Raw genomic sequence first — 22,874 nt, 5'->3', positions numbered from 1 at the left:
CCACTTCCCAGCTTGCCACATACTGTGAATTACTCCTAAATGCTTAAAATGCCTCTCGGTGGATAGGTATGTTGCCTTTTCAGCAGCTGGATTAGTGGGTAGGCTTGGCTTTCAGCTATCAGGCTTTGCTCTTGCAGGTTGTCTCCCTACCCAGCTCTTCCGTGGCTCTTTCTCCACTGAATTACATGTACTTCTAAGTAACCTCTTCCCTGCAAAGTATTTGCTCATAAGCCCTCTGGTCCTAAGATAATTTCACTTTGATTATTTTTTGCTTTATTTTAAATGTAAAAGTATTTCATGCTAGAATGTCTTTAGAAAATCTTGATCACACGGTGCTTGTAATTAATATTTTCTAGAAGAAAATTAGCCTTTAAAACTAGGACCCACCAGCATTTTAGCACAGATCATTCCCATTTCTTTAAAATGAGTGAGGCTCCAAGAGCTCAGTGCAACTCAGAGACTTGTTGGATTACTGCAAAGTGCACACAAAGTCAAGTGATGCTCAAATCTAAACCAGCACTTCAGGGAGAAGGCGTGGGGTGGGACAGAGAGGAGAGGTGTGCAGTGGCTGCCCCACGGGGGGTTCTGCTGAAGGCCTGTGGTTTTGGGGGGATTCAGCAGAAAGCAGGAGAAGCTGGGATCCTGCCTGGGGGATCAGCCTGCCCATTGCTACTGTAGGTTGGGTGGGAGTGGGCAGGAGAGGATGGTGCCCAAGGGACAGGCACTTGATGCCTCCTGCCCAACACCTGCTTTCCTGCAGTGTGACAAAGATGTGGTGCTCCCTCTGCTTACAGTGAAGTATCATACTGCCTTTGGAATAAGATGCACAATAGGAATTAAAGCCTGTTTTGGCATCTTTCAGTACAACAATTTTGAGATGGAATACAGATTGGTGTGAATACTGGGCTAAAGCCTAACCTTATGTCCTAGTTATTTAGCCCTAAATGTCTTTTTCATTCCTGTATAGTTTCCTATTTTCAGCTGATCATAAAAATAATTTATGTTATGATACTATTACACAGTCATGGGAACTGGTCTCCCTTTTATTTTAAAGGGAATACTTAGTACTGGAGCATCTCCAGAGCTAGTTCACAGGGTAGCTGATGCTTCTAGGATTAAAAAAAAACCCAAACAAACAAAAAAACAAAACAACAAACCAAATAAAAAACTCCAACAAAAACCCCACACCCTGGCCTGTCCCCTCTTTTAGCTTTGCTGTATTCAGTTTACTGAAGGTGTTGGAATAAACTGTCTGGGATTGTTTTCTTGTATGTATGGGATAACATCCTGTTTTGATTTACAGCCCAGCTCATGGGATTCCAGAGGCAGCTTTTGGAATGACTGAGCAAGGAAAGATTCACTGGGCCAGACAGTGAAATACATCATGTTCTGGCCCACCTAGGCAATCTCTAAACAGAAATAGTGTTTAGAGGCACTGTGCCATTGGAGGTTAGGAACTGTTTGCATATAAAGGTAGTATTTAATTATGAGCATTTAAAAATTAATTTACTCTCCTGTTTTTATTCAATATTTAAGTTGTATATTTCTTCCCTTAACTCTCCATGTGCTGTTTTCAAATTACAGATCTTAGTGGTCTTGTCTGTCTTGATGGACAAGAAGACCTTTAAAAGCCCCTCCCAACCTGAACCCCATTCTATGATTAGTTTTTCTTGTGTTACAGAGATGTAAAGTAGGTGTTGACAAAATTCTTTTCTGGGCAAGTTTTCGGCCTTACCAAAATAATTCTCAATTTTTTCCAATCCAATATTTTTTCTGAACTTGTTCCTGTGTTTCTGCTCAATCAAGGTTGGGATCTTTACCTTCATTTTCTTAACAAAACTCTGAGCTCGGTTTAGCCTCATGCTTTCAAGTGATGATCATTTCCTGAAGTAGTTTTCAGTTCTACTGCAACTGAGTCAAAGTTTCAGCATCCTTTCAGGGAAGGAGTGTGTGTGTGTATGTATATATGTGTGTGTATTTAAGAGAACTTGCTTTGTCAGTGCAGATATTCCAGACATTGCTCTTTTTCTTCTCACAGCAGCTCTCCATTATATTCTCTGGCATGTCATTAGTTTCCTTGGAGCTGGTATCAAAGTGTCTACTGATTTCTCATCAATATGGGACCCAAATGGGGGATGAAGTAGCTGGTTTTTTTAATTGACTTGGCTGTGAGGTCCTCCTGCCCTTCACCTGGTTTAAAGCACACCTTGGGTTTTTTCTCTCTTTTGCATTTTGTTGTGTTTTTTTGTTTGGTTTGGTTTTTTTTCTGTGAAACAAATTAATTACTGACTAATGTTGTATTTTGGAGGATGCTTCTTGGAATTTGTGGCATTGAGGATTCTGTCAGCCTAAATTTTTCAACTATGATAATTTCAAAGTTCATGGGTACAATTTTAGGACTTGCTGTCCTTGAGTGTAAAGCAGAGAGTGTGACATGAACGTGCAGCCTCTTTGGCCCTGGCAGTTGTTAAAACAATATGGTTTTGGCTTCGTGTGTTTCCCCTGTCAAGATCAACCAGGGAGAAGGACAACACATAATTTAATAAAATATACCCTTGTAAATTTTTTTTCAGTTTAAAAATTCCTTAGCGTGTAGATCTTTATTATAAAATTAAATCAGCTTTGCAGTAATCATATGGGTTTTCCTTATGAAGGAAAATAAAACCAGTAAGTGCCTGCAAACAGGTGGCTGCATTAGAAGAAAGAGGGAACTGTGGGATGTGATGGAGAGAACAGTGCTCCAACAATGCTAGAGAGGGAGAGACAAAGGTTGAAAAAATAAGGAAAGGACTGAAGTTAATTTGCCAGAACTAGTTCTGGATTAACTGGAAGAAGCAAAGCAATATTATCTGGATGGAAAGAACAAGTGGATTGTACCTAGGACAGGAGCTGGGGAAACGGAGACCTGAGATAGCTCCACTGGGGAAAAAAAACCCACCTGAATCTATGGTGGAAGAAGAAATAGACTGAAAACAGACAAGGATTGAGAGGAAAACCTCAACTATTCCAGTGTTTCAAAGGATGAAAATGAGGGCTTTGGTTTCCTGCAGTTACTAGAAATCTTTTGGCTTTTTTTTTTTTTTTTTTTTCAGTTCTGCAGGCATTGCAAGTCCCCAGTCCTGCAGTCGTCTGTGCTACTATTAATCTTCTGAACACCATGCAGGCACCGAAGGCTGCTTCTGCTCCCATTATTTTGGGTTAGTGAACTGAGACTGTTTGCAGAGTGAGTATAAACACTTAGCTATTTTTCTTTGCCAGTTGGGAAAGAAAAAAAGGTCACTTTTTTCTTATCTGTATTGGTTCGGGTCTGTTTTGTAAAGGTATGCCTAGAAAATTATTCCCTTTAAATTCTTTCCCTCTTCTATTCTGATTCCTACTCCTCCATTGCTGTCCCTCAGTGCAAAGCAGAGAGTGTGACACGAATGTGCAGCCTCTTTGGCCCTGACAGTTGTTAAAACAACAAGATTTTGACTTGATGTGTTTCCCCTGCCAAGATCAAGCAGGGAGAAGGACAAGAGATAACCATATGTGCCTGTAAACCTGTGGCAAAGTGTTATCATACATCAGTAATTTCAGCTTTGTACTGCTCACAATGTATAGGACAAGCACAGAGCAAGTTATAAAAATTACTGTCACCTTCTTTTTGCAGTGATGAAAGATGGTGGTAATACAAAATCAGTGCATCAAGAACAGCATTTCCAGTATGGAAGAGAATAATATTTTTAGTAATTAGGTAAAACAGTGTTAGCATTTTTAGAAGGGAATTAACAGTTGAAGAAATTGTGAGAAATGTAGGAGGTGGAGGTGGCTACTGGAGGTTGTATATTTCTAGGGTCCTCAACATGCACTTACCCTTCCTGAGTACAGATTATTTTAAATCTTTTGTTCTCCACTTTCTACGTGCCTGATTTTTAAAGTCCAGAAAATTACTGATTTTAGGCCAACAGTTCTCATCTTCCACCCCCCTCATTCAGTGCAAGGAAGGTTTGATCACCCAGACCTCAGCTGGGCATGGAGTATTCCCTGTGAAGTCCGTGTCAGTAAGGGTGGTCCTTGGTAACGTCAGGTGTAAGGAATGGGTCCCTCCCCCCCTGACTCCCCTGAACAGCCCAGGGTTGCTGTGAATGCTGCCTGTTCACTGTGTCTCTGCTGGGAACAAGCGTGCTGCATCCCTGATGCGTTTGACTCTCTGTGTGTGCAGGTATTTAGGATTTTTTGGATGCCATTGCAGCAACTTGAAGTGCATGGCACCATATCGCGTGCAGCCCTCGCACGGCTGCTCTTGCTTTGGTCTGAGGGTTCAATCACCATTGCAAATCCACTCCTGGATTCAGGGAAAGTCAGCTGGAGCTCGGTGTGGTTCATCCCCTTTCCCTCCTACGGCGGAGGCAGGTTGTCAGTCACTCACTTGTTTGTGTGCTCCTCATCAATCAGCCACGAAATGAACATCCTGCCTACCTGTACAGCAGCAGAAGGCCCCAGGAAAGCTCCCATCTTGTGGGCATCTGTGCTGTTTGGGTTGGGCTGTGCAGGCACCTGCCTGGGTGTGATTCAGGCTGCAGCTGGGGCCTGTGCTGGGGGCTGTGCCAGGGGCAGGCAACTCCCCAGGCAGGTTCAGAGCATCCAAAGGAGACATGTAAAGTAGATGGTGCCGGCGTTTGCCGTCAGGGCAGGCTCTGGTGTCTTCACACTACTTGCTTCAACACGTCCATGTGCTCAGAGCTCATGATGGGGTCTGGGCCATAGGGAGTTGGGGGTGAAAGGTCTCAACCGGTGTTACCGGAGTGTTATGGTGACACCCCCAGTAAGATCCAGTGACCCACACAAAGCACCGTGTGTGGGTGAGCTGAACCAAACGTGTAGCAGGCTCACTCCTGGTGGTGGCTGTGGGTCTGAACCATCCAAAAGAAAGCATGTTAAAAAAAAAAATTGGTTGAAGAAAACGGCAGCACACACGTGGTGATGGAACTGCAGGGACAGCTGGATGTTCAGTTTCGTTTATTATTTTACTAAGGCAGTAAGGAAAAGAGGACACAGACTGGTTGCCGGCACAAGTTTGGTGATGTTTCGTGGGCCAGGTAAGCAGGTCTTCAAAAGCAAATCGCTTGTGAGGAGAACTCGTGCGGCAGCCGCGGCTGCTGCGGCGACGGGAGTGACATGCTCGGGGTCAAGGCGGCAGGGAGCCGGCATGGCATCGGGGGTCTGCTCCGAGACGGATGCGCGATGCCAGCTGGGATCTCCTTGTACAGGGCCCGGGGGGCAGCAGCTGCCTTCGCCACCCCTCGCTGCAGGGCCGAGGGTCGCGGCACCGCGGCGGGATGAGGCTCGGGGGAGCGGGCGCCGGGCCCCGCCGCGGCAAAGGTCGGGCAGGAGCAGGGGGAAGTGGGGCTTTGGAATGGCGGGGTCCGGCGCTGCCGCCGCTCACAGGGCCAGCCTGTCCCTGGGCCCCCACCCCAAGCCCCGCTCAGCCGCGCTCCCGCGGCCAAGCGCGCCCCGGCAGCCCCGCGAGGGTCCCGGGCGCGGCGGCAGCGAGAGGCGGGGCCGGGCCCGGTGGCCAGGAGGCCCCGCCCCCGATACCGCCCCGCCCCCCTCTCCTATTGGCTGCCACCTCTCTGTGTTTTGCATATTTACCAGCCCCGCGCCCGACCTGCTCCAATAGGAGCGCGGGCGCGGCGGCCTCATTAGCATACGCACCTCGGCGCTGGGCGCAGAGCGGCCGCCGCGGCTCGCAGCGAGCGGGGGCCGGGAGGGGCGGGCGGGCGCCGAGGGCAGCCCCGCCGCAGGCAGCGCAGCGCAGCGCAGGGCCGGGGCGCGCGGCCGCCGCCGCTCCCTGGGGATCGCCACTCACCGGCAGCGGCGCGGGCGAGCCGGCCATGGCCGCCCCCGCCCGGTACCTGCTGGCTTGAGATGAGCGGCGGCGACGGGCGCTGCGGGCGTTGGATGGGGCAGGCGGGCGGCGGAGGGCTGGCTTCCCGGGCGCGCCGCTGAGGTGGCCCCAGGGCCGCGCCGGGCCACGGGCGCCTTTTTATTTTCCTATTTTTGGTCGTGTTTTGGGGTTTTTTTTGTTTTGTGTTTGTGGTGTGTTTTTTTTTTTTTTTCCAATATCGATTTTTTTCCGCCAGTCGGCGGGGAGGGGGGCTTGCTGTGCGGAGAGCGGCAGGCCGAGCCGAGCCGAGCCGAGCCGAGCCGGGGGCGGCTGGCCGGCGGTCGGCGGGGGCCGGCGATGCGGTGCTTCGCTCTGCTCGGCCTCGTCGCCTGGGGCCTGGGGAGCTGGGCCGGGCCCAGCGGCGGAGCGTCCCCTCCGCCTTGCCCGGCCTCCTGCAGCTGCGACGGCGACCGCGGCGTGGACTGCTCGGGGCGGGGGCTGGCCGCCGTGCCCCCGGGACTCAGCGCCTTCACGCACGCCCTGTGAGTCGGAACGGGGCCGGGGTGGGCAGGTAGCCGAGGTGGCGGGGGCGGGGGGGAAGGAGTGGGTGGTTTGTCCCCGTCTTGTTTATGAGAACAAACCAACGACAAAAAAACCAAACCGATAATTGCGGGTTTATAGGGTTGTTGTTGCCGGTGTCACGCGGCCGCCGCCCGGTCCCCGTCCCGCCCCGCCCCGCGGGGGGCGGCCTGCGGGCAGCGGCGGGGCCCACCGGGCCGCACGCAGGGCCCGGCCCCGCCGGGGCAGGTGAGGGCGGCCCGGGGCCCGAAGCAGCACCTGGCCCGGGGCCCGGCCCTGCCGCAATCCTCGGAACCCCGCGGGGGGCTCGGCCCGGCGGACGGAGGTGAGCCGGCTAGGCTGAGCCCTCCGAAACCCTCAAGAGATCCGCCTGGGAGATTTTTAAAAAAGGCCGGCAGGGTTAACCGGGAGGAGCTGCTGGGGTCCTGTGGGAGCGAGGGGGTAGATCCCGGTGAGGTTCGGTGGGATCCGGTCGGTCCCGGTGCCGTGCGGGGACGGCTGCCCCGCACATGGTGCGGCTCTTGGCGATGTCCTCGCACCGGAGCGCCCTTTCCTTCAGTTCTCTTTTCAGAACCCAGATCCCAGGCTGTCCGGTCTTCTCCCAAAAGTCAAGGCGTTTTCAGTCTGCAGCATGGGTAGATCCGGTTATCTCAGGACGGCTCTGCTTTTTGCAGAACTCTCGGTATGGGATGCATACCTTGAAAAACCAGCTGAAATACCGCTTGGGAGCCTTGTCAAGATTTGCTTGTGGACGGAGAAAAATACAAACTCTTAAAACAGTTTCTCCGTGTCCCGTGGTATTGTAAGCTAGACACAGACTGGTTGGTCTTGCGTTGAGTTTGGGTAACTTTAAATTGAATTGAGGAACGAACACTCTTCTTGGTAGAAACGCGACCATAGGGAGGTTTGCCACTTTCAATATGGTACTGTTGCTAATCCACAAACCTGTTGCGTTTCACAATAAAACCTGTCAGTCTTGCCCTGGTTCCCGGCAAAGATTTCACAGGCTGGAGCGAGGTCTGGCGTGGGCCAGGGGTCAGGGCTGCTATGACTGAAGCTTCGCTGCACTCACAACGTACAATACAGAGCAAATCACGGCGCGTGGTTTCAGACCGGCCCTGGGCTGCTGCCTTGCCAAGGTGCAGCAGTCGTGGGTACCTTCAAAAATGTCACTTTTTCCCCCCCCTCTTTGTTTGCCTACGCTTAGTTAATATGCAGAGCGAGTCTGATTCTTAGTTACCGGAGGTTTTGTTTACTTAGCAGGTTTCCAGTTTCTCCTACCTGTTTTGTTTCTTTTTTTTGGTTAGTTGTTCAAACTGGGTGGAGAAAGATTGCTGGGCCTTTCTCTTGTCTCCTACTTGATGAATGGCAAAAGTTACAGGTCTTGGGTTGTTACTTGTACTTAAATGTTGTGTTCATTTTTGTGCTCTTAAAGTATTAGTGGGAACTGACTTTATAGTGTTTTTTCTGTGGCAGAAACAGTGTTTTGTGAGTGTTTGGAGTTACAGGGTCAGGAGCTGCCATTGTGGAGCCTTGGACTTAGTGGAGAAGTGTCTTCTCTTTCCTCCACAGATAAACCAGGGATGTTAATGAAAAGTCCTAGAAGCCTGTTCTGGTAAAAGATGCGTTTAAGCGCAAGGTTTTATCGCTACTACGTTGTCTGGCTGTCGTGTAAAATGGGCTCAGTACCTCCTTGCCTGTCTGCAACATGGCATTTGTTGTCTTAATTGGGTACAAGTTGTCATAGCCAACACCCCTTAGAGATAAGGTTGCCAAAGAGTTTCAGTTTCTAAGTTCCTCCTTACTGTGCAGGTAAATTTCCAGAAGCAAACTTAATGTCTACACCAAAAGTGAGAGGAGACTTGGAAACACTTAATGTGTTCTGCATGTTTTGGGATGAGCTTGTGTCACTGCTGGTTTTGAGCTCTTCAAACTCTAGCAGAAACTTAGAGCAACCTGATTCTGTGGCAGCAAAGGATACTCTTGGTCCCCGTTTGTGTTTAGTTCCTGCTTCTGTATTTACAGAAGGAAAAAATGGGTGAATTCTTGGCACTTCTGCACTTGAATAGTCTCTGTTATCGCAAGGCCACTGGAAGTGTAGGTTATGTGGAAAACAGTTTTGTAGGCAATGGAAAACCCATTTCTGACCTGCTTAGCCTGGACAATGTATAGTTTTGCTAGAGAAGATAGGCTGGCTATTGTGGAGAGAAAAAGAAAAAAGAAAATAAACTCGTCCCCCCTACCTAACACGTTTGTGTCATGGCAAAGCATCTTACCTACGTGGAGAGAAGAAAGCTTTTCCATGTTTTGTTTCAGGCAGCATAATGATGCCAGGAAATCCCCTTGGCATTGATAACGAGGCTTTTTTAATTATAACCATAGCAGAGGAGAGACAGTAGTGTAGAGATGGCTGGGAGAGTGTTACAAGTCATGTTTCACAATACTTCACAGAAAAGTTGTGCCTATGTTTTGGCTTTGGCCAGGAGAGAGCAACTGAAGTGAAGTTTCTTACAGTTCACCCAAGTTGGCAGTGAATGAGTTTCAAAGCAGTTGAGAACCATGGAAGAGAGTTGGTATTTTTGTACTACTTCTGTTTTCCTGCAGTCTTAATTTGTTTGCATTAATTTTAATAACATAATTTCCAAGGTGTTTTAGAAATACAGCCACGTTTCTTGGGCTGCCATGAATGGTCAGGCAGTGATTTTTGTAGAGCCTCAAAGGCATATCCTTTTGGATTCCCCTTGTCTTTCTTCTCTCTTCAGCTCTTGACTGGCCCACTCCTCATTCCTTGCTTACTGTGGTGATTAGAAAGGTCCTCCAAACACAGCAGATGTTTTGTGTGGAACATGCATTGAGTAGACACTCCACTGCATTCATACCTGGCTAAACACATTACAACTGTTAGGCTGGGGTGCAGAGAGAAAAGGACTGGGGTTACATGGTTACTGAAGTGTACTGTATGGTCACCTGAGGGTAGTTGCATCAGACCAAGGCAGCTTGGAAAGAGGGGGTATCTGCTCATTACTTTTGAGTCATCAGTGCACTTTGAGAAGTGGAATTTGAATAAAGAAAGGTGAGTAGGTCGTCCCAACTGCAGTCATTTTGTGGGAGCTACACAAGTGCTGGGGAAGGAGAGAGGTGGCAGCACTAGATACAAACTCTTTGAGGGGCTGGAGACAAGGGGATGGGACTGATGGGAAGGAAGGCAGAGGGAGTCAGTAGGACATGACCAGGGATAATTACTTGATACTTTTACTGTAGGCGGCCATTTATGCTGTATAATTTAGGTAGGTGTTTATGTAACTCTTAATTACCAGCTGCTTGTTTTTCTGTTGATGAGGGTTGTGATTCTGCTTTGTTGCAAAATAACTGTCGTCTAGCAAGTTGAGATGCCAATGCAAGATGTGAAAATGTTGTTTGTTTGGGTTTTTTAAATCGTTGCAGTACTCACCTCATCTTTGCTGTGATGTTTCATGTGCCATGCACTGGAAAACATCCATGTTAGTGAAGGAAAGTTATGGTAGGGCATACTTGTGTTTCTCATGGGTGTCAGTTTGAGAACTGTAACTCCAGTTTTGGAGATTTAATATTTGTGTGAGTCTTGTGGAGGAGAGGAAAAGCAGATAATGCTAGATAATGACTTTGGAGACATCTTGCATGGGCTTGGCTGTTTTAGGGGGCTTGCCTGACAACCATGAGGAATATAGTCCTTTCTTAGTGTCTGCTATTATATTTTGGGCACCTGAACTATGAAAATATCAAGTGCAGATAGTTTTCCTTCTAGTGCTTCTTGCTTGTATTTTCAGGGAATAGTGGGAGTCCCTTGCTTTGATTTTACTTTCTTTGAGTTGTGGAAGGAGGGCTTTTGAGCCCCTGCTGCCCTAGAGGGTAAACCTCCAGAATGAAACAGTCAGCTTGGTCTTTTGGGTTTTATTACTCATTTAACATTAATATTAGCTGTTTCTGTCTGCTGTGTTATGCACTAATGTTATAAGATCAAAATGTGGCAATTGAGAAGGATTGTCATTTATTTTTTTCCCCTTGTTTAATATCAGAGGTAGCTTCAGCAATTGCAGCAAATTGATTATCATCTTTTCAGTGCGCAGACTGTCTGGAAGCACCTACCCTGTCTCGTGTTTAAGTTAATTTCTTACTCTGTTTATATATAAACCTCAGAATGATACGATTCTATTTTGATTCAGCAGAGCCTGCAGACTTTTTTTTTTTTTTTTTTTTACCTTGTCATCTGGCACTTTTAATTTTGTAAAATGATGATGAAAGGCAGTAGGTAGATGTGAGGTGTCTTCTAATACATCCGGTACTGACATGCAGATATGTAGCATCCCACTGTGGGCAGATAAGCACAGTAAGGAGCTGACTGAGGTTTTGTGAATGCTGTCTAGCAGAGTTGTTACGGTGAAAAGTAAAGATGTCCAGACATGACTTTGAGTCTGGAAAATGTATCATAATTACAGTCCTCCTGAGATAGAAAAGCCTTATCTAATTCGAGGTTTGAAGGTTTTACAGTTAGACTGTTTAGTTTTTCACTTGCCTGAGCCATGTGCTGGTGATACGATGGCAAGTAATAAAAGGCTTTTTCTCTCTTTTTAAAAAACATGCTTTCCATACTAATTTTGGAAAGACACAATCATGTCATTTTAGTATGAATATTCCTGTTAGTTGGCAGAAACGTTGTTAAATTTGTACAGGCCTGTGAAATCCCACAGGAGGGGAACTTCACTGGTGCAGCATCCAGAGCCTGGACCAGAGCCCAGTGGCTGCAGTGACGGTCTCTCCAGCAGATTTCACCTAATGATTGCAGTCTTTGATTAATTTTGGACTGGCTCATTTATATGTTGGTTGTGTGGAAAAAAAAGTAGATGCTGTTAAGCAGCCCCCAGAGAAGTGAAGTTGTTGCAGAGTTTATTCAACATTTCTAAGCTTTTTATGGTCTTTTTTTGGCAGCAAATTTGGTGTTTTCCTTTTCTTCCTCCCTGAAAAAACACACAACCCAGAGTGTCCTACCATAGCACATAATTTGTCAGGTACTCAGCATTTGTTTTTTCCATTGAGCTCATTTGTATCAGCGATATGTCACTTCTTGTTTGATGCTTACTGGCAGAGTCTCATAAATGTGACTTTGGGGAATAAATACTAAGATAAACGTATGATAAACTTATGCAGCATAGAAAAAGTTGGACTTCAGTGTAAGCAAGTTTATACTAGTAAATAAATACCTTTTCAGTTCTTGAGAGGAATTTACTAGTAACTATCTGCTTGAGCTGGAAAATATGGAAGCTGTAATATAAAGATTGAAAAACAAAACAAACCCCAAAGAAACCTTCTCCGCAAGGATCTTTATTTGTTTTGTATTCTACATCTAAGCCAGCAATTTTTGCAGAACACAAGCTCTTATTTACCCAGAGAAAATTACTGGCCTAGATTTCAGAAGGGCTGAGCATCCATATCTCATTTTAGAGAGCATGGGAGCTGCAGGGCTCTGGGAGCGTCTTTGAATGTCAGAGACCCTCTTTTCCCTTCCCTTCTCTTGGCTATTCTTGTGCTTTTCCTAAAAGCTTATTCCTAAAGATGGTCCCCTTGTGGAGAACGGGTAGGAGCTGATGTTGTGCTTTATGTTCTGGAGGTTTTGCCAACAACTCAGGTTTGCTTGGTTCTTGTTTTGCAAATAAGCAAGGGAGTGAAGTGGATGGGACTGGTTAGCTGCTGGATGGCCACATGGAACTCCGTGGCCAGCAGTTGTTCTATTAAAGGATGAATGTGTTTCAGGCTGCAGCTCTGTGCTGCCAAGTTGTGGTTTTGGGGTTCTTTACGGAAGGAGCAGAAAGCAAAAAATAGCTTGAGGAAGAATAAAGAGATTTGTATGATCCTAGAAATAGGAGACAGAGGTGGGAAAAAGTGCACAGGAGGGTAAGAAAAGAAGCAGCCATCCCTTTTTGAAGAAGACTGCATTGAGATTTGAATCTTACGAGACATTTGTTAACAGAGGTATCGAAAGTATTTTGTAGGTTAGAGGTCCCAGGCCATCCTCTCCAACTGTCATCTGCTGTGGCAGTCACCTAGGATTTTGCTATAGGGAAATACTCTTTATGTATTTTTTTGTACCTGGCTTTCAGGTACTGCAGCAGGTTTTTGATAAGATGTTCTCAAACTTTGGTCTGAAAGGAGATTTCTGATCATGTGATGTTGTTTCTTAATGCCCTCCCACTGCCAGCTTGCCCTGGACAACCCTTTTGGAAAGGTGGAGGTAGGTGTTGATATTTCCTTTCCCATAGACAAGCAGCTGGTTCGGTTGTTGAAGAATTGCACATGGTAATGAGTGTCAAGGTAGCTCACACAGAGGAGAGGAATATTTTGGCATTACTGTATAGATACTGTCCTCACTACAAACATCTCTGAAAGTCTTTATTTCAGGACAAGGCCCAAATTTACTCTATTTTGTATTTCAAATACAACTGGTATGTCCAAATTGAAAGCAACTAGCATTAGATGTATGGGTGCCTGGAAAGCATAATTAAATCATGCAGAAGTGGCACTTGATCTACCTGGCAAAACACTGGACCTTTTTTTTTTTGGTAAAGTGCTGAGTTACTGCAGCTGTCTGAGTTTCACTGAAGTTGAAAGTTTTCAGTATTTTCCAATTGTATGTCATTTATTTTAAAATACATAGCTGAAATAGCAGAATGCATTTTATTTTATAGTTGAATGATTTAACTTACAGTTATGGAGATAAGGTCAGAACTTCCCACTTCCCAGCAACATAGTACTGTTGTTGGAAGATTAGGGGAAAAGAAATCTGCATTTCAGCTTCACCCTGAATTTGAAAGCATATTCTGCATGCAGCCAGTCAGATTACATTATTCATGATACACGTCTTTTACAAAACATCGGGGAGGGCTGTAGTGATCTTGAAAATAACACTTTAAAGTAGGTATCTGAAAACTGTGGTTGGATTTGAATGTAGATCAGCTAACTGATGGCATACATAATGTCATAACATTTAAATAAATTCAGATAGCTATTTTTGAACTGATGATATCAATATATATTCCCTGGTGGACTAGGGTCTGACATCTGTGAAATATATTTGGTTTTGGGAGGTTAATAATATAATTTCATGAATTTTTGTCAGCCTTGCTCTCCTGTTTTCTGTTTATACTTACTGAGTTCTAGAAAATTAATGTTTTTCTTAGCTGGCCTGGTTCAGTCATACAGTGTGTTTAAGAGTTAGTAAAACTTGTTGGCTAAGCTTTTGACATAAGTTGTTTTTTTTTTTTTAATTATTGAAAAGCATATTATTCGTTATCTTGTTTAATTCTATGTCTTCTGAAAGGATGAACTGTCTTCATAGCATGGCAGAAATTAGAACTGATTCCTTATAGTCTAACTTTGTGTTCTTTTTGCATTTCTATTTGACAAATACAATTCAGTAAGGAAGCATGAAAAGTGATGAGTGGAAGATGAAGATTTTTCACTATTGAACTTGTCTTGTGTTTCTCTAGTGATTGCAGTTTTAAATATAGCCAGAGATTTGTTGGTATAACATGAGATAACCTGAAAACATATAAGGTCTTTTGTTGAAATTTGATGCTCAATTTGCATATTTTTGTTGATGTTGTTCAGAACTAATATTGGAAGTAGAGATGCAATTAAAAATCGGGTTTTATAAATTTGTTACTTGTAGGTCATTCAGACAATGGTTGATGTTTGTCAGCTCAGCCTCAAGATTCTGACACAGGGAAGATGCAATTGAAGTAATTTTTAAGTCTGAACATTTTTTTATTTTTTTTAAATCTGAAGTTAAGAAAATAATAAAGTTAATTCTTTGGGGGTAGGAAAACGATTATGATTTTTAACAACCTTATCACTTTTAAAAAATACAGTAACTAATTCCTGTAAGCTTTGCATGAAAAATGCAGGAGCCTCACCATCAGTGTGATCTAGAAGAAGGGATAGAAGGGGTGCAGAAGGTGCTGTCTTTGGAAGAGAAGAAAATAGTTTTCCCTCTCTGAGAGAACAAGTACTAATTCTTTATCTTAAGGAAAAGATGAAGAAAAATCCAAAGTCGGGTGAAGTTGTTGAGAGCACCCTGAGGAGTCAGGTCCTCAGAGAGTAATTGGCCATCTTTGCAGCTCTCTGTTCATCAATTTCTCAATAAAATAGAAATGTTTTGTTGTTTTTTTAAGTGGTGTACCTCCTCTTTTTCTCTCCCCAACCAATCCTGGAGGAATGTTAGGTCTTACAAGGACTTTTTTCACCCTAAAGTTTTTGAGAAAATGTGTTTAGATTTTTAAAATGGTACGCAATTAGCAATGAATCATAGATGGATGTGCAATTTCAGAGGTATGCAGGGGAGGCCTAAACCTGTTTAATTTAGCTTAATAACACTGCAAACGCGGTTGTGTATTTTATAACCTTCTTCAGTGAAAATGTGTTTTTGTTTGGGAGTTTTCCCATTACCTTCTTGATGTCTGCATGGTTACAGATGAATAGCTTGACCCGGTGCCCCAGCGGGGAGAGCGGCGTGGCTGTGCTTTCAATAGGCATGTCACTGACAAAGGAAACATATGGAATATTTCATTCCCCTCTTTGCAGGCAGTGTATGGGGCTGTAAGGGCAGAGGGCTTGGGGGCTTCAGACTTCATGGTAGTTCAGTAAGCTAGCTGCAAGGTTTGCAGTGAGCACCAAAATGCTCTTGCTGAAGGCATCGCACTTTGTGTGGCGCTGTGCTTTGCTGTGGGGCCAGAACCCCAGATGTGGAGTGAAGCCATTTTGGCAATGCAACATTAATGATGCAGCTATGCAGTAAGGTTCACCATGGTCATGTTTCATTCTTCCCATTATGTGATACTAAGTGATGTTTTTTCTGAACATCTGGGCACTGTGGTGGTTGGTACTTGGTGTTCTGCAGACAATGTGAGTTGCAGATGCAGTGGTCCCACTGGAAAATGCCTTGAGGTCTGTTTCCCCCTGTGCCCATTACTTCCTCTTTCAGAGCATAAAATGGGACAAAATGTTGCCTGTCATCCAAACAGGACTCCAGAGTGTGTTAGCTTGGAAAGTCAGAGTTTGTTTTTCCTGCACTTGGGGCTTGGAGGTTGTGACAGGTAAGCAAGGACAGTTTGTTCCTGTTGCAGCACCGCTTTGGAGGGGAAGATGATGTGAGCCAGGAGAGCACACCTGGGGAAGACTGCTGCTCCGTGTCTGTTAAAAGGAGTCGGTGGTGTCTAGCTTTAATCCTTTATTCATTGCTAAAATTTCATGTAAAGGGTGTCCTGGCTGTCCTTGGTAAAATTCAGTTCTCTATGTTTTTAAAAATTATTTTAGTTTTCCTTGGTGTTTTTCCATATGCTCTATATGATCTGGAAAAGTAGCAGATATAGTTAATTTGTTTGGAAAAGAGAAGGGGCACTGAAACTGGTGACTTAGGTGTGCAGGCTTCTCCCTTTAGGTCTTTCTATGTGGAGACCTCTCTGCTGTTCTTCACTGAGGATAACTGGTGGATCTGGCCTTCACTCAGTTCTTGCATATAAAATCTGTGAAGCAGCCGTCTTCTTGGTAAGGTTGAGAGCTCTAGAATCGTGTTTGGTTTTTCACTAGGGGAACCATTGGCCTGTGTGGGAAATGTGCTTGTAGTTCTTTCAGCAGTTCTCTGGGCTGATCCTTGAAATTAGGAGCCTGTGAAGCTACCGAAGGGACCCTGTGCTGCTTGAAGATTGATGTGTTTAGGCCCAGACTTACACATTCCTTATGGGAATTTTGCAAAGCTACAGCTAGCAGCGATCTCCAAAGTCCTAGTTCACCTCTCTTACTGGCATTTCACTCCAGTGGCTGCCTGCTGTACTTCCTTTGGGTGTCTTCTTGGAGTCCTGGTGGTCTTCGTGGAATTGGAGGGGGAGAGCTGAGCTGGGGAGGGAAAAATGATACAGACTTGTGTAAAGGGCCTTACTCTGAACGCAGTTGCAGGTGGCTTGGACCTGGACAGGCTTCTGCCTTTTGATACTTTTTTTTCCTTCTGTTGGTTTTAACACTTGAATTAAAAAAAAAAAAAATAAAAAAATTGTATGTGCTAATATTGACCAAACTGTTAATATTTTACAGAACTAGTGCGAGTCTTGCTAGGTGTAGAAAATCCATGTCTTTTCCAAGGGCAAATCTGCTGGCTCTCTGCTGTTTGGTGGAGGGATTAAATCTCTTCAATAAACCAGGTCAATTAATCATTTATTTAGAATCAACTTGCTCTTGCTTGACATCTCATTTTCAAAAAATTCAACTAGCTTGTAATTTTTTGACCTGTTTTCTGCAAAAATACATCTCTAGTTTCCAGACCAAAATTTTGCAGTATCTCAAGGTTTAGGAGTTTTAAACAGGGTTTTTATTTGTTTTGAGGATAATAAATGACAGTCATTTATTCCTTCAGCAGAAACCTCTGCAATTGCAGAGCAAGGACAGTTTCTCCTCTTAAAAATACATCTTTTTCCACTCTTCTAAGTAATTGTGCCAGTAAACTAAATCTACAGCATGTTCAAAAGAGAAGGCTTTTGTTTAACCATAATGTATCGGAAATCCTGCTGAAGTGTAGGACTGGTTGCACTGTCTTTGTCTGTTCATTCACATAAGTAATTTTTGTGTCAGTGGGAAAAATCCTCTTAACACACATCAGGTTGATGCATATATTCAAAAAGCCTGGTTATTTTTCTCACCAAATATATTCCCTATTTTCTTCAGGCGTAGTGCTTCACCTGATCTGTTGCTTCAGTGCCATCAGGAATAGAGAAGAGTGGAATAATCACCTAAATATAAAATAATCCTCATTCCTAATACCATTTTTCGGTGAACTGAGCTCTGAGAATTTGGTGTCCGGTCTTATTTTATTTTACTACAAAAGGGTCATACTGATATTGTAGGCCATTTTGCTGGGCAAATGGCTCTGCCCACTGGTTTGTTCTTTAGCATCTTCAGTGGGATTATACAGCTTCCATTTCTTCTCTTTTCCTGTGAATGCTCAGCAGGAGACAGCTCAGGGCTTGCTCCTCGCTTGGAGTTTGTGTGGAGCCACCGAGGCCCTTCATGCTTTTCTGTATAAGGTATTTGGGAGGGCTTGGGGGAGCTTTGTACAGTTTGATCCTTGGCTGCTTGCTGCCTTAATATCTGTGTCAGCCTAATAATTTTTTGCCCATGTAAGCTTTGTTACCATAATAACTGTAATAAAAACAAATGCTTCAAACCTTAAGGAATGTAATGTGCAAGTGATTGCCAAGTTGAGAAGTTCTACTATACCATGGCAATGTGAAATCTTCTTCCATGAGCTTCTGTTGTGATAGAGGAGAATATGTAGCTATAAATGTCTCACAATTTGGAAGGGCAATGTAAACATCCACATGCTCCTTTTCCTTGTGACTGTGAGATGTATACCTGGGACTTAGACATCATACCTGTACTGTCCAGCTGCCTGCTTGGCTAGAATACAAATACTGCCATAGGTTCCCATTGCCCCTCGTGGGTTTGGGCTGGTTTATAGAATACTAGCAAACTGGCAAACATTTGTGGATGTTTGTTTTGCTGTGTCTGATAAAATCACATTGCACTCACTGGAGCTCCCTCATTTGTTAGCACAGCTGGACTTTTTTTTTTCTATAACCTTCAAGTACTAAATATTAGTCATGGCAAAAATAGGTATGGGGTCACCTGTGTGGAGATACTAATTGAATGACCAAACATGGGACAAGTAATATTCTGAACTTTAGCTGGCTTTTTAAAATCGGAGTTTATGTCTATTTTCCCTTTCCTGTATGTGTATTGCAGCATTCAGGACTGACAGCATCACTGGGGAGTCGTCCCTGTTCCACAGAACTTCTATTCAACACGTACTGATTGAATGTGAGAGTTTCATTGATAGCTCCTGTGCAACCAGTCCCTGCTTGGTTTTTCACACTTTGCCAGAGGTACTGGGCAAACTGAGGATTCTACAGGGTGTCTGGTATATGTACATAAAAAACCCCCCAAACAAATAAGCAAAATGTTTAATTGGAAAGGTAATGCTTTAGTTGCATTATGCTGTTATGGAGAAAAAGGACAAGTTAGCTAGTGCCTATAATCACTCCTCCTGTGTGCACAGTGTATTTTAATTGTTGGTGTAGTTCTTAAGCTACCATGTCAAATTGAAAAGTGCCTTCTAATTTTAAGAGAATAGGTGAATCACAGTGTGAATCAACAGTGAAAATGCAGAGGTATTTTTACATGTGGCCATGTTCAGTGTTACAAAAGTCCTTTGCACCTCTGATGTAAAGAAAGCAAAACCACGGAGTAGTAGCACCTTGCTTCAGGATTTGAGCCCAGCCTGTGTGTCAGTCAGTATTGCAGTGCAAGCCTTGTGCAAGATAGTGGAGAGGATCTCTGCCCAGACACAATTTTGTTTATCTCTGTACATCAATGGAAATCTATTGGTATATAGAGATACTCAGCTTTAAAAGTTAATCTAAGGGTTTTGCTAAAAGGGTTTAGGAGACAAGTTGTGCACTTTTAAATTTTGGTAAAGAAAGCAGAAGGGTTTTTAGCAGAACAACAGATGCTGCTTTTGAGGCCAGTAGCAGATCTCTTAACTGCTTATCTGCAGAATTATTGGGAAAGCCTTAAGGTTTATGTTACATATTTTTATTATCTCCTTTTGAAGCTCAAACACACAAGCATGGCCTTAAATGGAATTGCTTCTTTGACTGTCATTATGAAGTAGTCTGTGTTTTGGTTTAGATATCCCTGAAGTGCATAGGATGTTAAAAATACTGAGTATTGCTTCATATTGCTTTATATTTTAAAATCAATTAGTTTATAGTTTATTTTCAGAGACTATATACAAATCATCCAAGAAGCTTCAGCAAATAGCAACCAAGTGTTTGTGTGATTAAAAATGCAAACAACCCCTATTCTGCTGGCATCTTGTCAGCAGCAACAGTGCCTTGCTGGTGTCTTAGAAGGGTTCTTTCCCCCACATACGCAGCTCAGAAGCTCCAAAGGAGGAGATTCTATTACAGCTTTTCTTCACCAGCTTTTCAGGGTTGTGCAGATGGCTTTCCTGAAGTTTTCACACAATAGCCCAAGGCTTTTGAGGAAAGACTATAGACTAGAAACTCATCACACTTATGCTCATATGTTGTGTTCATTTAGACAAGGCAGTTCCCAAAAGACTCTGGCGATCGAAGCGCAAGAGGCATCTTACACATTGAGAATCTTGGTCATGTTTTAAGTATTTTTAACTGTTAAAAAGATATTATCTGTGGAGGTATTAATGAGCAATAAGTAAACTATGTTGGAGTCAGGCTTGCAGAATGCAGTTTAACTGCTTTAGATTTCAGCACACTCATTTAATTACTAGGTTACTGAACATTTTCTCTGCTGTGGGGGGGTGTGCACACGTGTGTGTGTGGGAACCATGTACATTTATACAAAGAAACATGAATTAAGTTTGGGGATACTACCTATGTGTTGCCTAAACAATCCCACCTTAGATTACCCCTGCTTAAATTCCCTTTCAGGAAGACTGTAGATAGCTCTTGCTATCGCTTATACTCTATTACTTCAGTGTTCACTTCTCCTATGTGATTTAACTTGCACAAGCTTAATTATTCTTTTCTGGCCTAGGGAGAGATTTCCTTCCAATAATTACCTTCACTGCCCTTTACCCTTCTGCACATTAGTTTGTTTGGAGAAACGGAGTTGCTCAGTATGCAACTCCAAACAAGGCAATGCCTGCAGCTGTCTTGGAAACGTAATTTATACCTTTTACATGTAGCTAGTTAAGCTTCAGTTTGCTGAAACCCAGCTACTAGATGTACTGAAATAGCAAGCTCTGAACATTTCTCTCTTCTGTAAGGGTGGTATGAGTTCAGCAGAATACCAGTTTACACTGCACTTCAATAGTGTGGCGGGGTGATACAGGTGAAAAGGAAAGGACATGTAAGTTAGCAAATAACATCCATTAATTCAACCTTCTCTTTTTACTAGCAGCTGTTGTTTAATCATATGCTATTTAACTGTCAAAAGAGAATGACTTCTTATGAGATGAATGTGATGCAATGCAGCCAAACTGATTGCTTCTGTGATAGCAAAGAAATACATATTTAATCCTGTGGAAATTTCTCAGGATTATATCCTTCTGGTTTTTACTTGGGCTGTCCTTTTTAGTATGAAGTATGGTGAAAAATAAAGAAAACACAAATAGTAAAGACCAAAAGGTGTAAAGCACACAAATTCTTTGTTAAAATCTCTTCAAGTTGGTAGTAGTTGGAGAAGGTGTGATTGATAATTTCTTGGAATGGGTGATGAAGATTATCTCTAAAAGCATTGTCTTCTGCAATTTCTATTAATCTGTATGTTATACAAAATACAATCTGGTATGTCAAAGGGATGGGGATGCTTCCTCTTTACTATGTTTACTGTAAATTGTCCTTACATTATTATAACTTTTGTGGTAAATATAATGAAAAATAGCAAAAGGCTCCATTTGTCTTGAATCCCTTAATATCTAGTGCACTTACTAAGATGGAATAATTATTTAACCTTTACTGTTAATTGCACAGTAAGTAAATGCATTTGTAAAATTGGCTGTTTTCATGTATGTGGAAATAAGTGTTTTGAGCATGACAAAGCTGTGTATGTTTTTACATTACGCTGCCTTCATTATATCCTGGTGTTTTATTGGAAACAGACAAAAAGAGATGGTGTTTGAATGTTTCTTGCCTTTTATTTCGAAGTAAGCTCTTAGAGCTCTAATCTCTGATCCGTTTTAGCATTGCTTGTTGCTCAACTAGAAGTTAAAATAAATTACTGCATCTGCTTTATACTTTTTGGATTTGGTAGTGGTTATAAGATGTGTTGGTATTTATTGTGGGCTCTGACACCATAATTGCAGAGCGCTGCTTCGTTTCTGATAGCTTAAATATTGATGTTTATAAGTGTATTGTTACTAAAAATTAAAAGAGGATATGGTTTGCCAGTTCCAGTTAAAACCTTAACACTCTCTCAACTTTCAGGGAGTTGTTTGTTTTGTTTCTTAATAGTACCTTCACAAATTTGGCGGTGATAGATTGGAAAAAAATGATGTGTTGATGGTAATAAGTGATGAAATCAGTAATGAGGAGAACAGGATGTCAGTAGCACTAAGGTGTCTGCATTAGGGACAGGTTTCAAGCTGCATGGCAAGTTTTACTGGCCCCAATTTACTGATTCAGTAAACCCCATAGTCTTTCAAGGCAAAAGAAATTGGACTTATTTGAAATAAGCAAGAACAAGAAAAACCAGATCTTTTTATTAATGGAACTTGGGAGGGGTATTCTTTGTCCACCTTGCATCTGTTCTAGTTGTCTTCACTGCAACCTAGTTTTATACATCAAAAAGGAATTTGCATTAACTGATGGCCTTTAAGTAAGAGCAAGAGTGTGTTTTCTTGCCTATAAGATACCTATGATGAATTAAAAAATGAAAAACATGCCCGTGTTTGTTGTGTGGAGATAGAAAAATGTTCACAAGCCCAATTTTCTTCTTGGAGTTCACCTGTAAAATGTATATTGCTGGAAAGAGACATAATATTTCTGCCTACAAGCAGGCTAGAAATGCAGGCAGATTACTTGGTTGCCTTTCTGGGGCTCTTACTTTTCCATCACACATGCTTTGGATGTGTTTATATTAAAAATTGATCCTATGTATGTACATGATTAAACTTGACAAGCCTTAATCTCTGTTGCTAAGAGTGTGGGCTGGGTAGTTAATGTGGTAGGTCTTTGTTTTTCATGTAAATACTTGTAATGTTCTGTTTGCGTTAAGTATGCCGGTTTTTTCTTGACAGTTTAGTGATTAAAATCTACTCAGTTTTAAATAGGAGTAGTCATGTCAATGCTGAGAACAGAATTAAACTGAAGAGAGAACTTAACTTTTTCAAGAAATTACTAGTAATAAGTACTACTTTGACCTCTTAAGCAATGGCTGTCAGGGTTTTTTTGGCTGAGGGTTTCTGTGAAAGATTTCATTTGCTTGTATACATTTTCCTTAAAAATTAGAGAATATGTGAGTTTTCTGTTGGTTTATGTTCTTGGGTCAGCAATGATAAGTATTATTTTTATTTATGTTAGGATAGAATCCAGAAGTCCAGAGCTGTACTACTAAATTTGGCTAGCACTTCTATCCAGTTTGGGGTGTAATTTGTAACCAATAACCTCTACTCTTTGCGTGCTGAGAGGAGACTGAGGTGGGGAGCTGGTCTCTTCTTCCAGTTTGAAAGTGATAGGACAAGAAGAAATGGCATCAAGTTGTGCTAGAGGAGGTTCAGGTTAGATATTGGAAGAAACTTCTTCACTGAAATAGGTAATAAAACACTGAAATAGGCTCTCTAGGTAGGTGATTGAATCACCATCCCTGG

General features: G+C 43.1%; 1 protein-coding gene across 1 annotated transcript in view; it reads left to right on the top strand.

Annotated features, from left to right (window-relative positions):
- Window positions 1-5,759: 5,759 nt before the first annotated feature.
- The window catches only part of LGR4 (leucine rich repeat containing G protein-coupled receptor 4), a 79,708-nt gene continuing 62,593 nt past the window's right edge, over window positions 5,760-22,874 (top strand). Inside the window, exon 1 of the mRNA XM_051622079.1 lies at window positions 5,760-6,408. Within this exon, the coding sequence (XP_051478039.1) occupies window positions 6,224-6,408 (185 nt within the window). The 5' untranslated portion in view covers window positions 5,760-6,223. The remainder of the gene's footprint in view (window positions 6,409-22,874) is intronic.

The sequence above is a fragment of the Apus apus genome, chromosome 5 (genome assembly GCF_020740795.1).
Source record: "Apus apus isolate bApuApu2 chromosome 5, bApuApu2.pri.cur, whole genome shotgun sequence".
NCBI classification, from domain to species: Eukaryota; Metazoa; Chordata; class Aves; order Apodiformes; family Apodidae; genus Apus; species Apus apus.
This window is presented reverse-complemented; position numbering and strand designations above follow the sequence as displayed.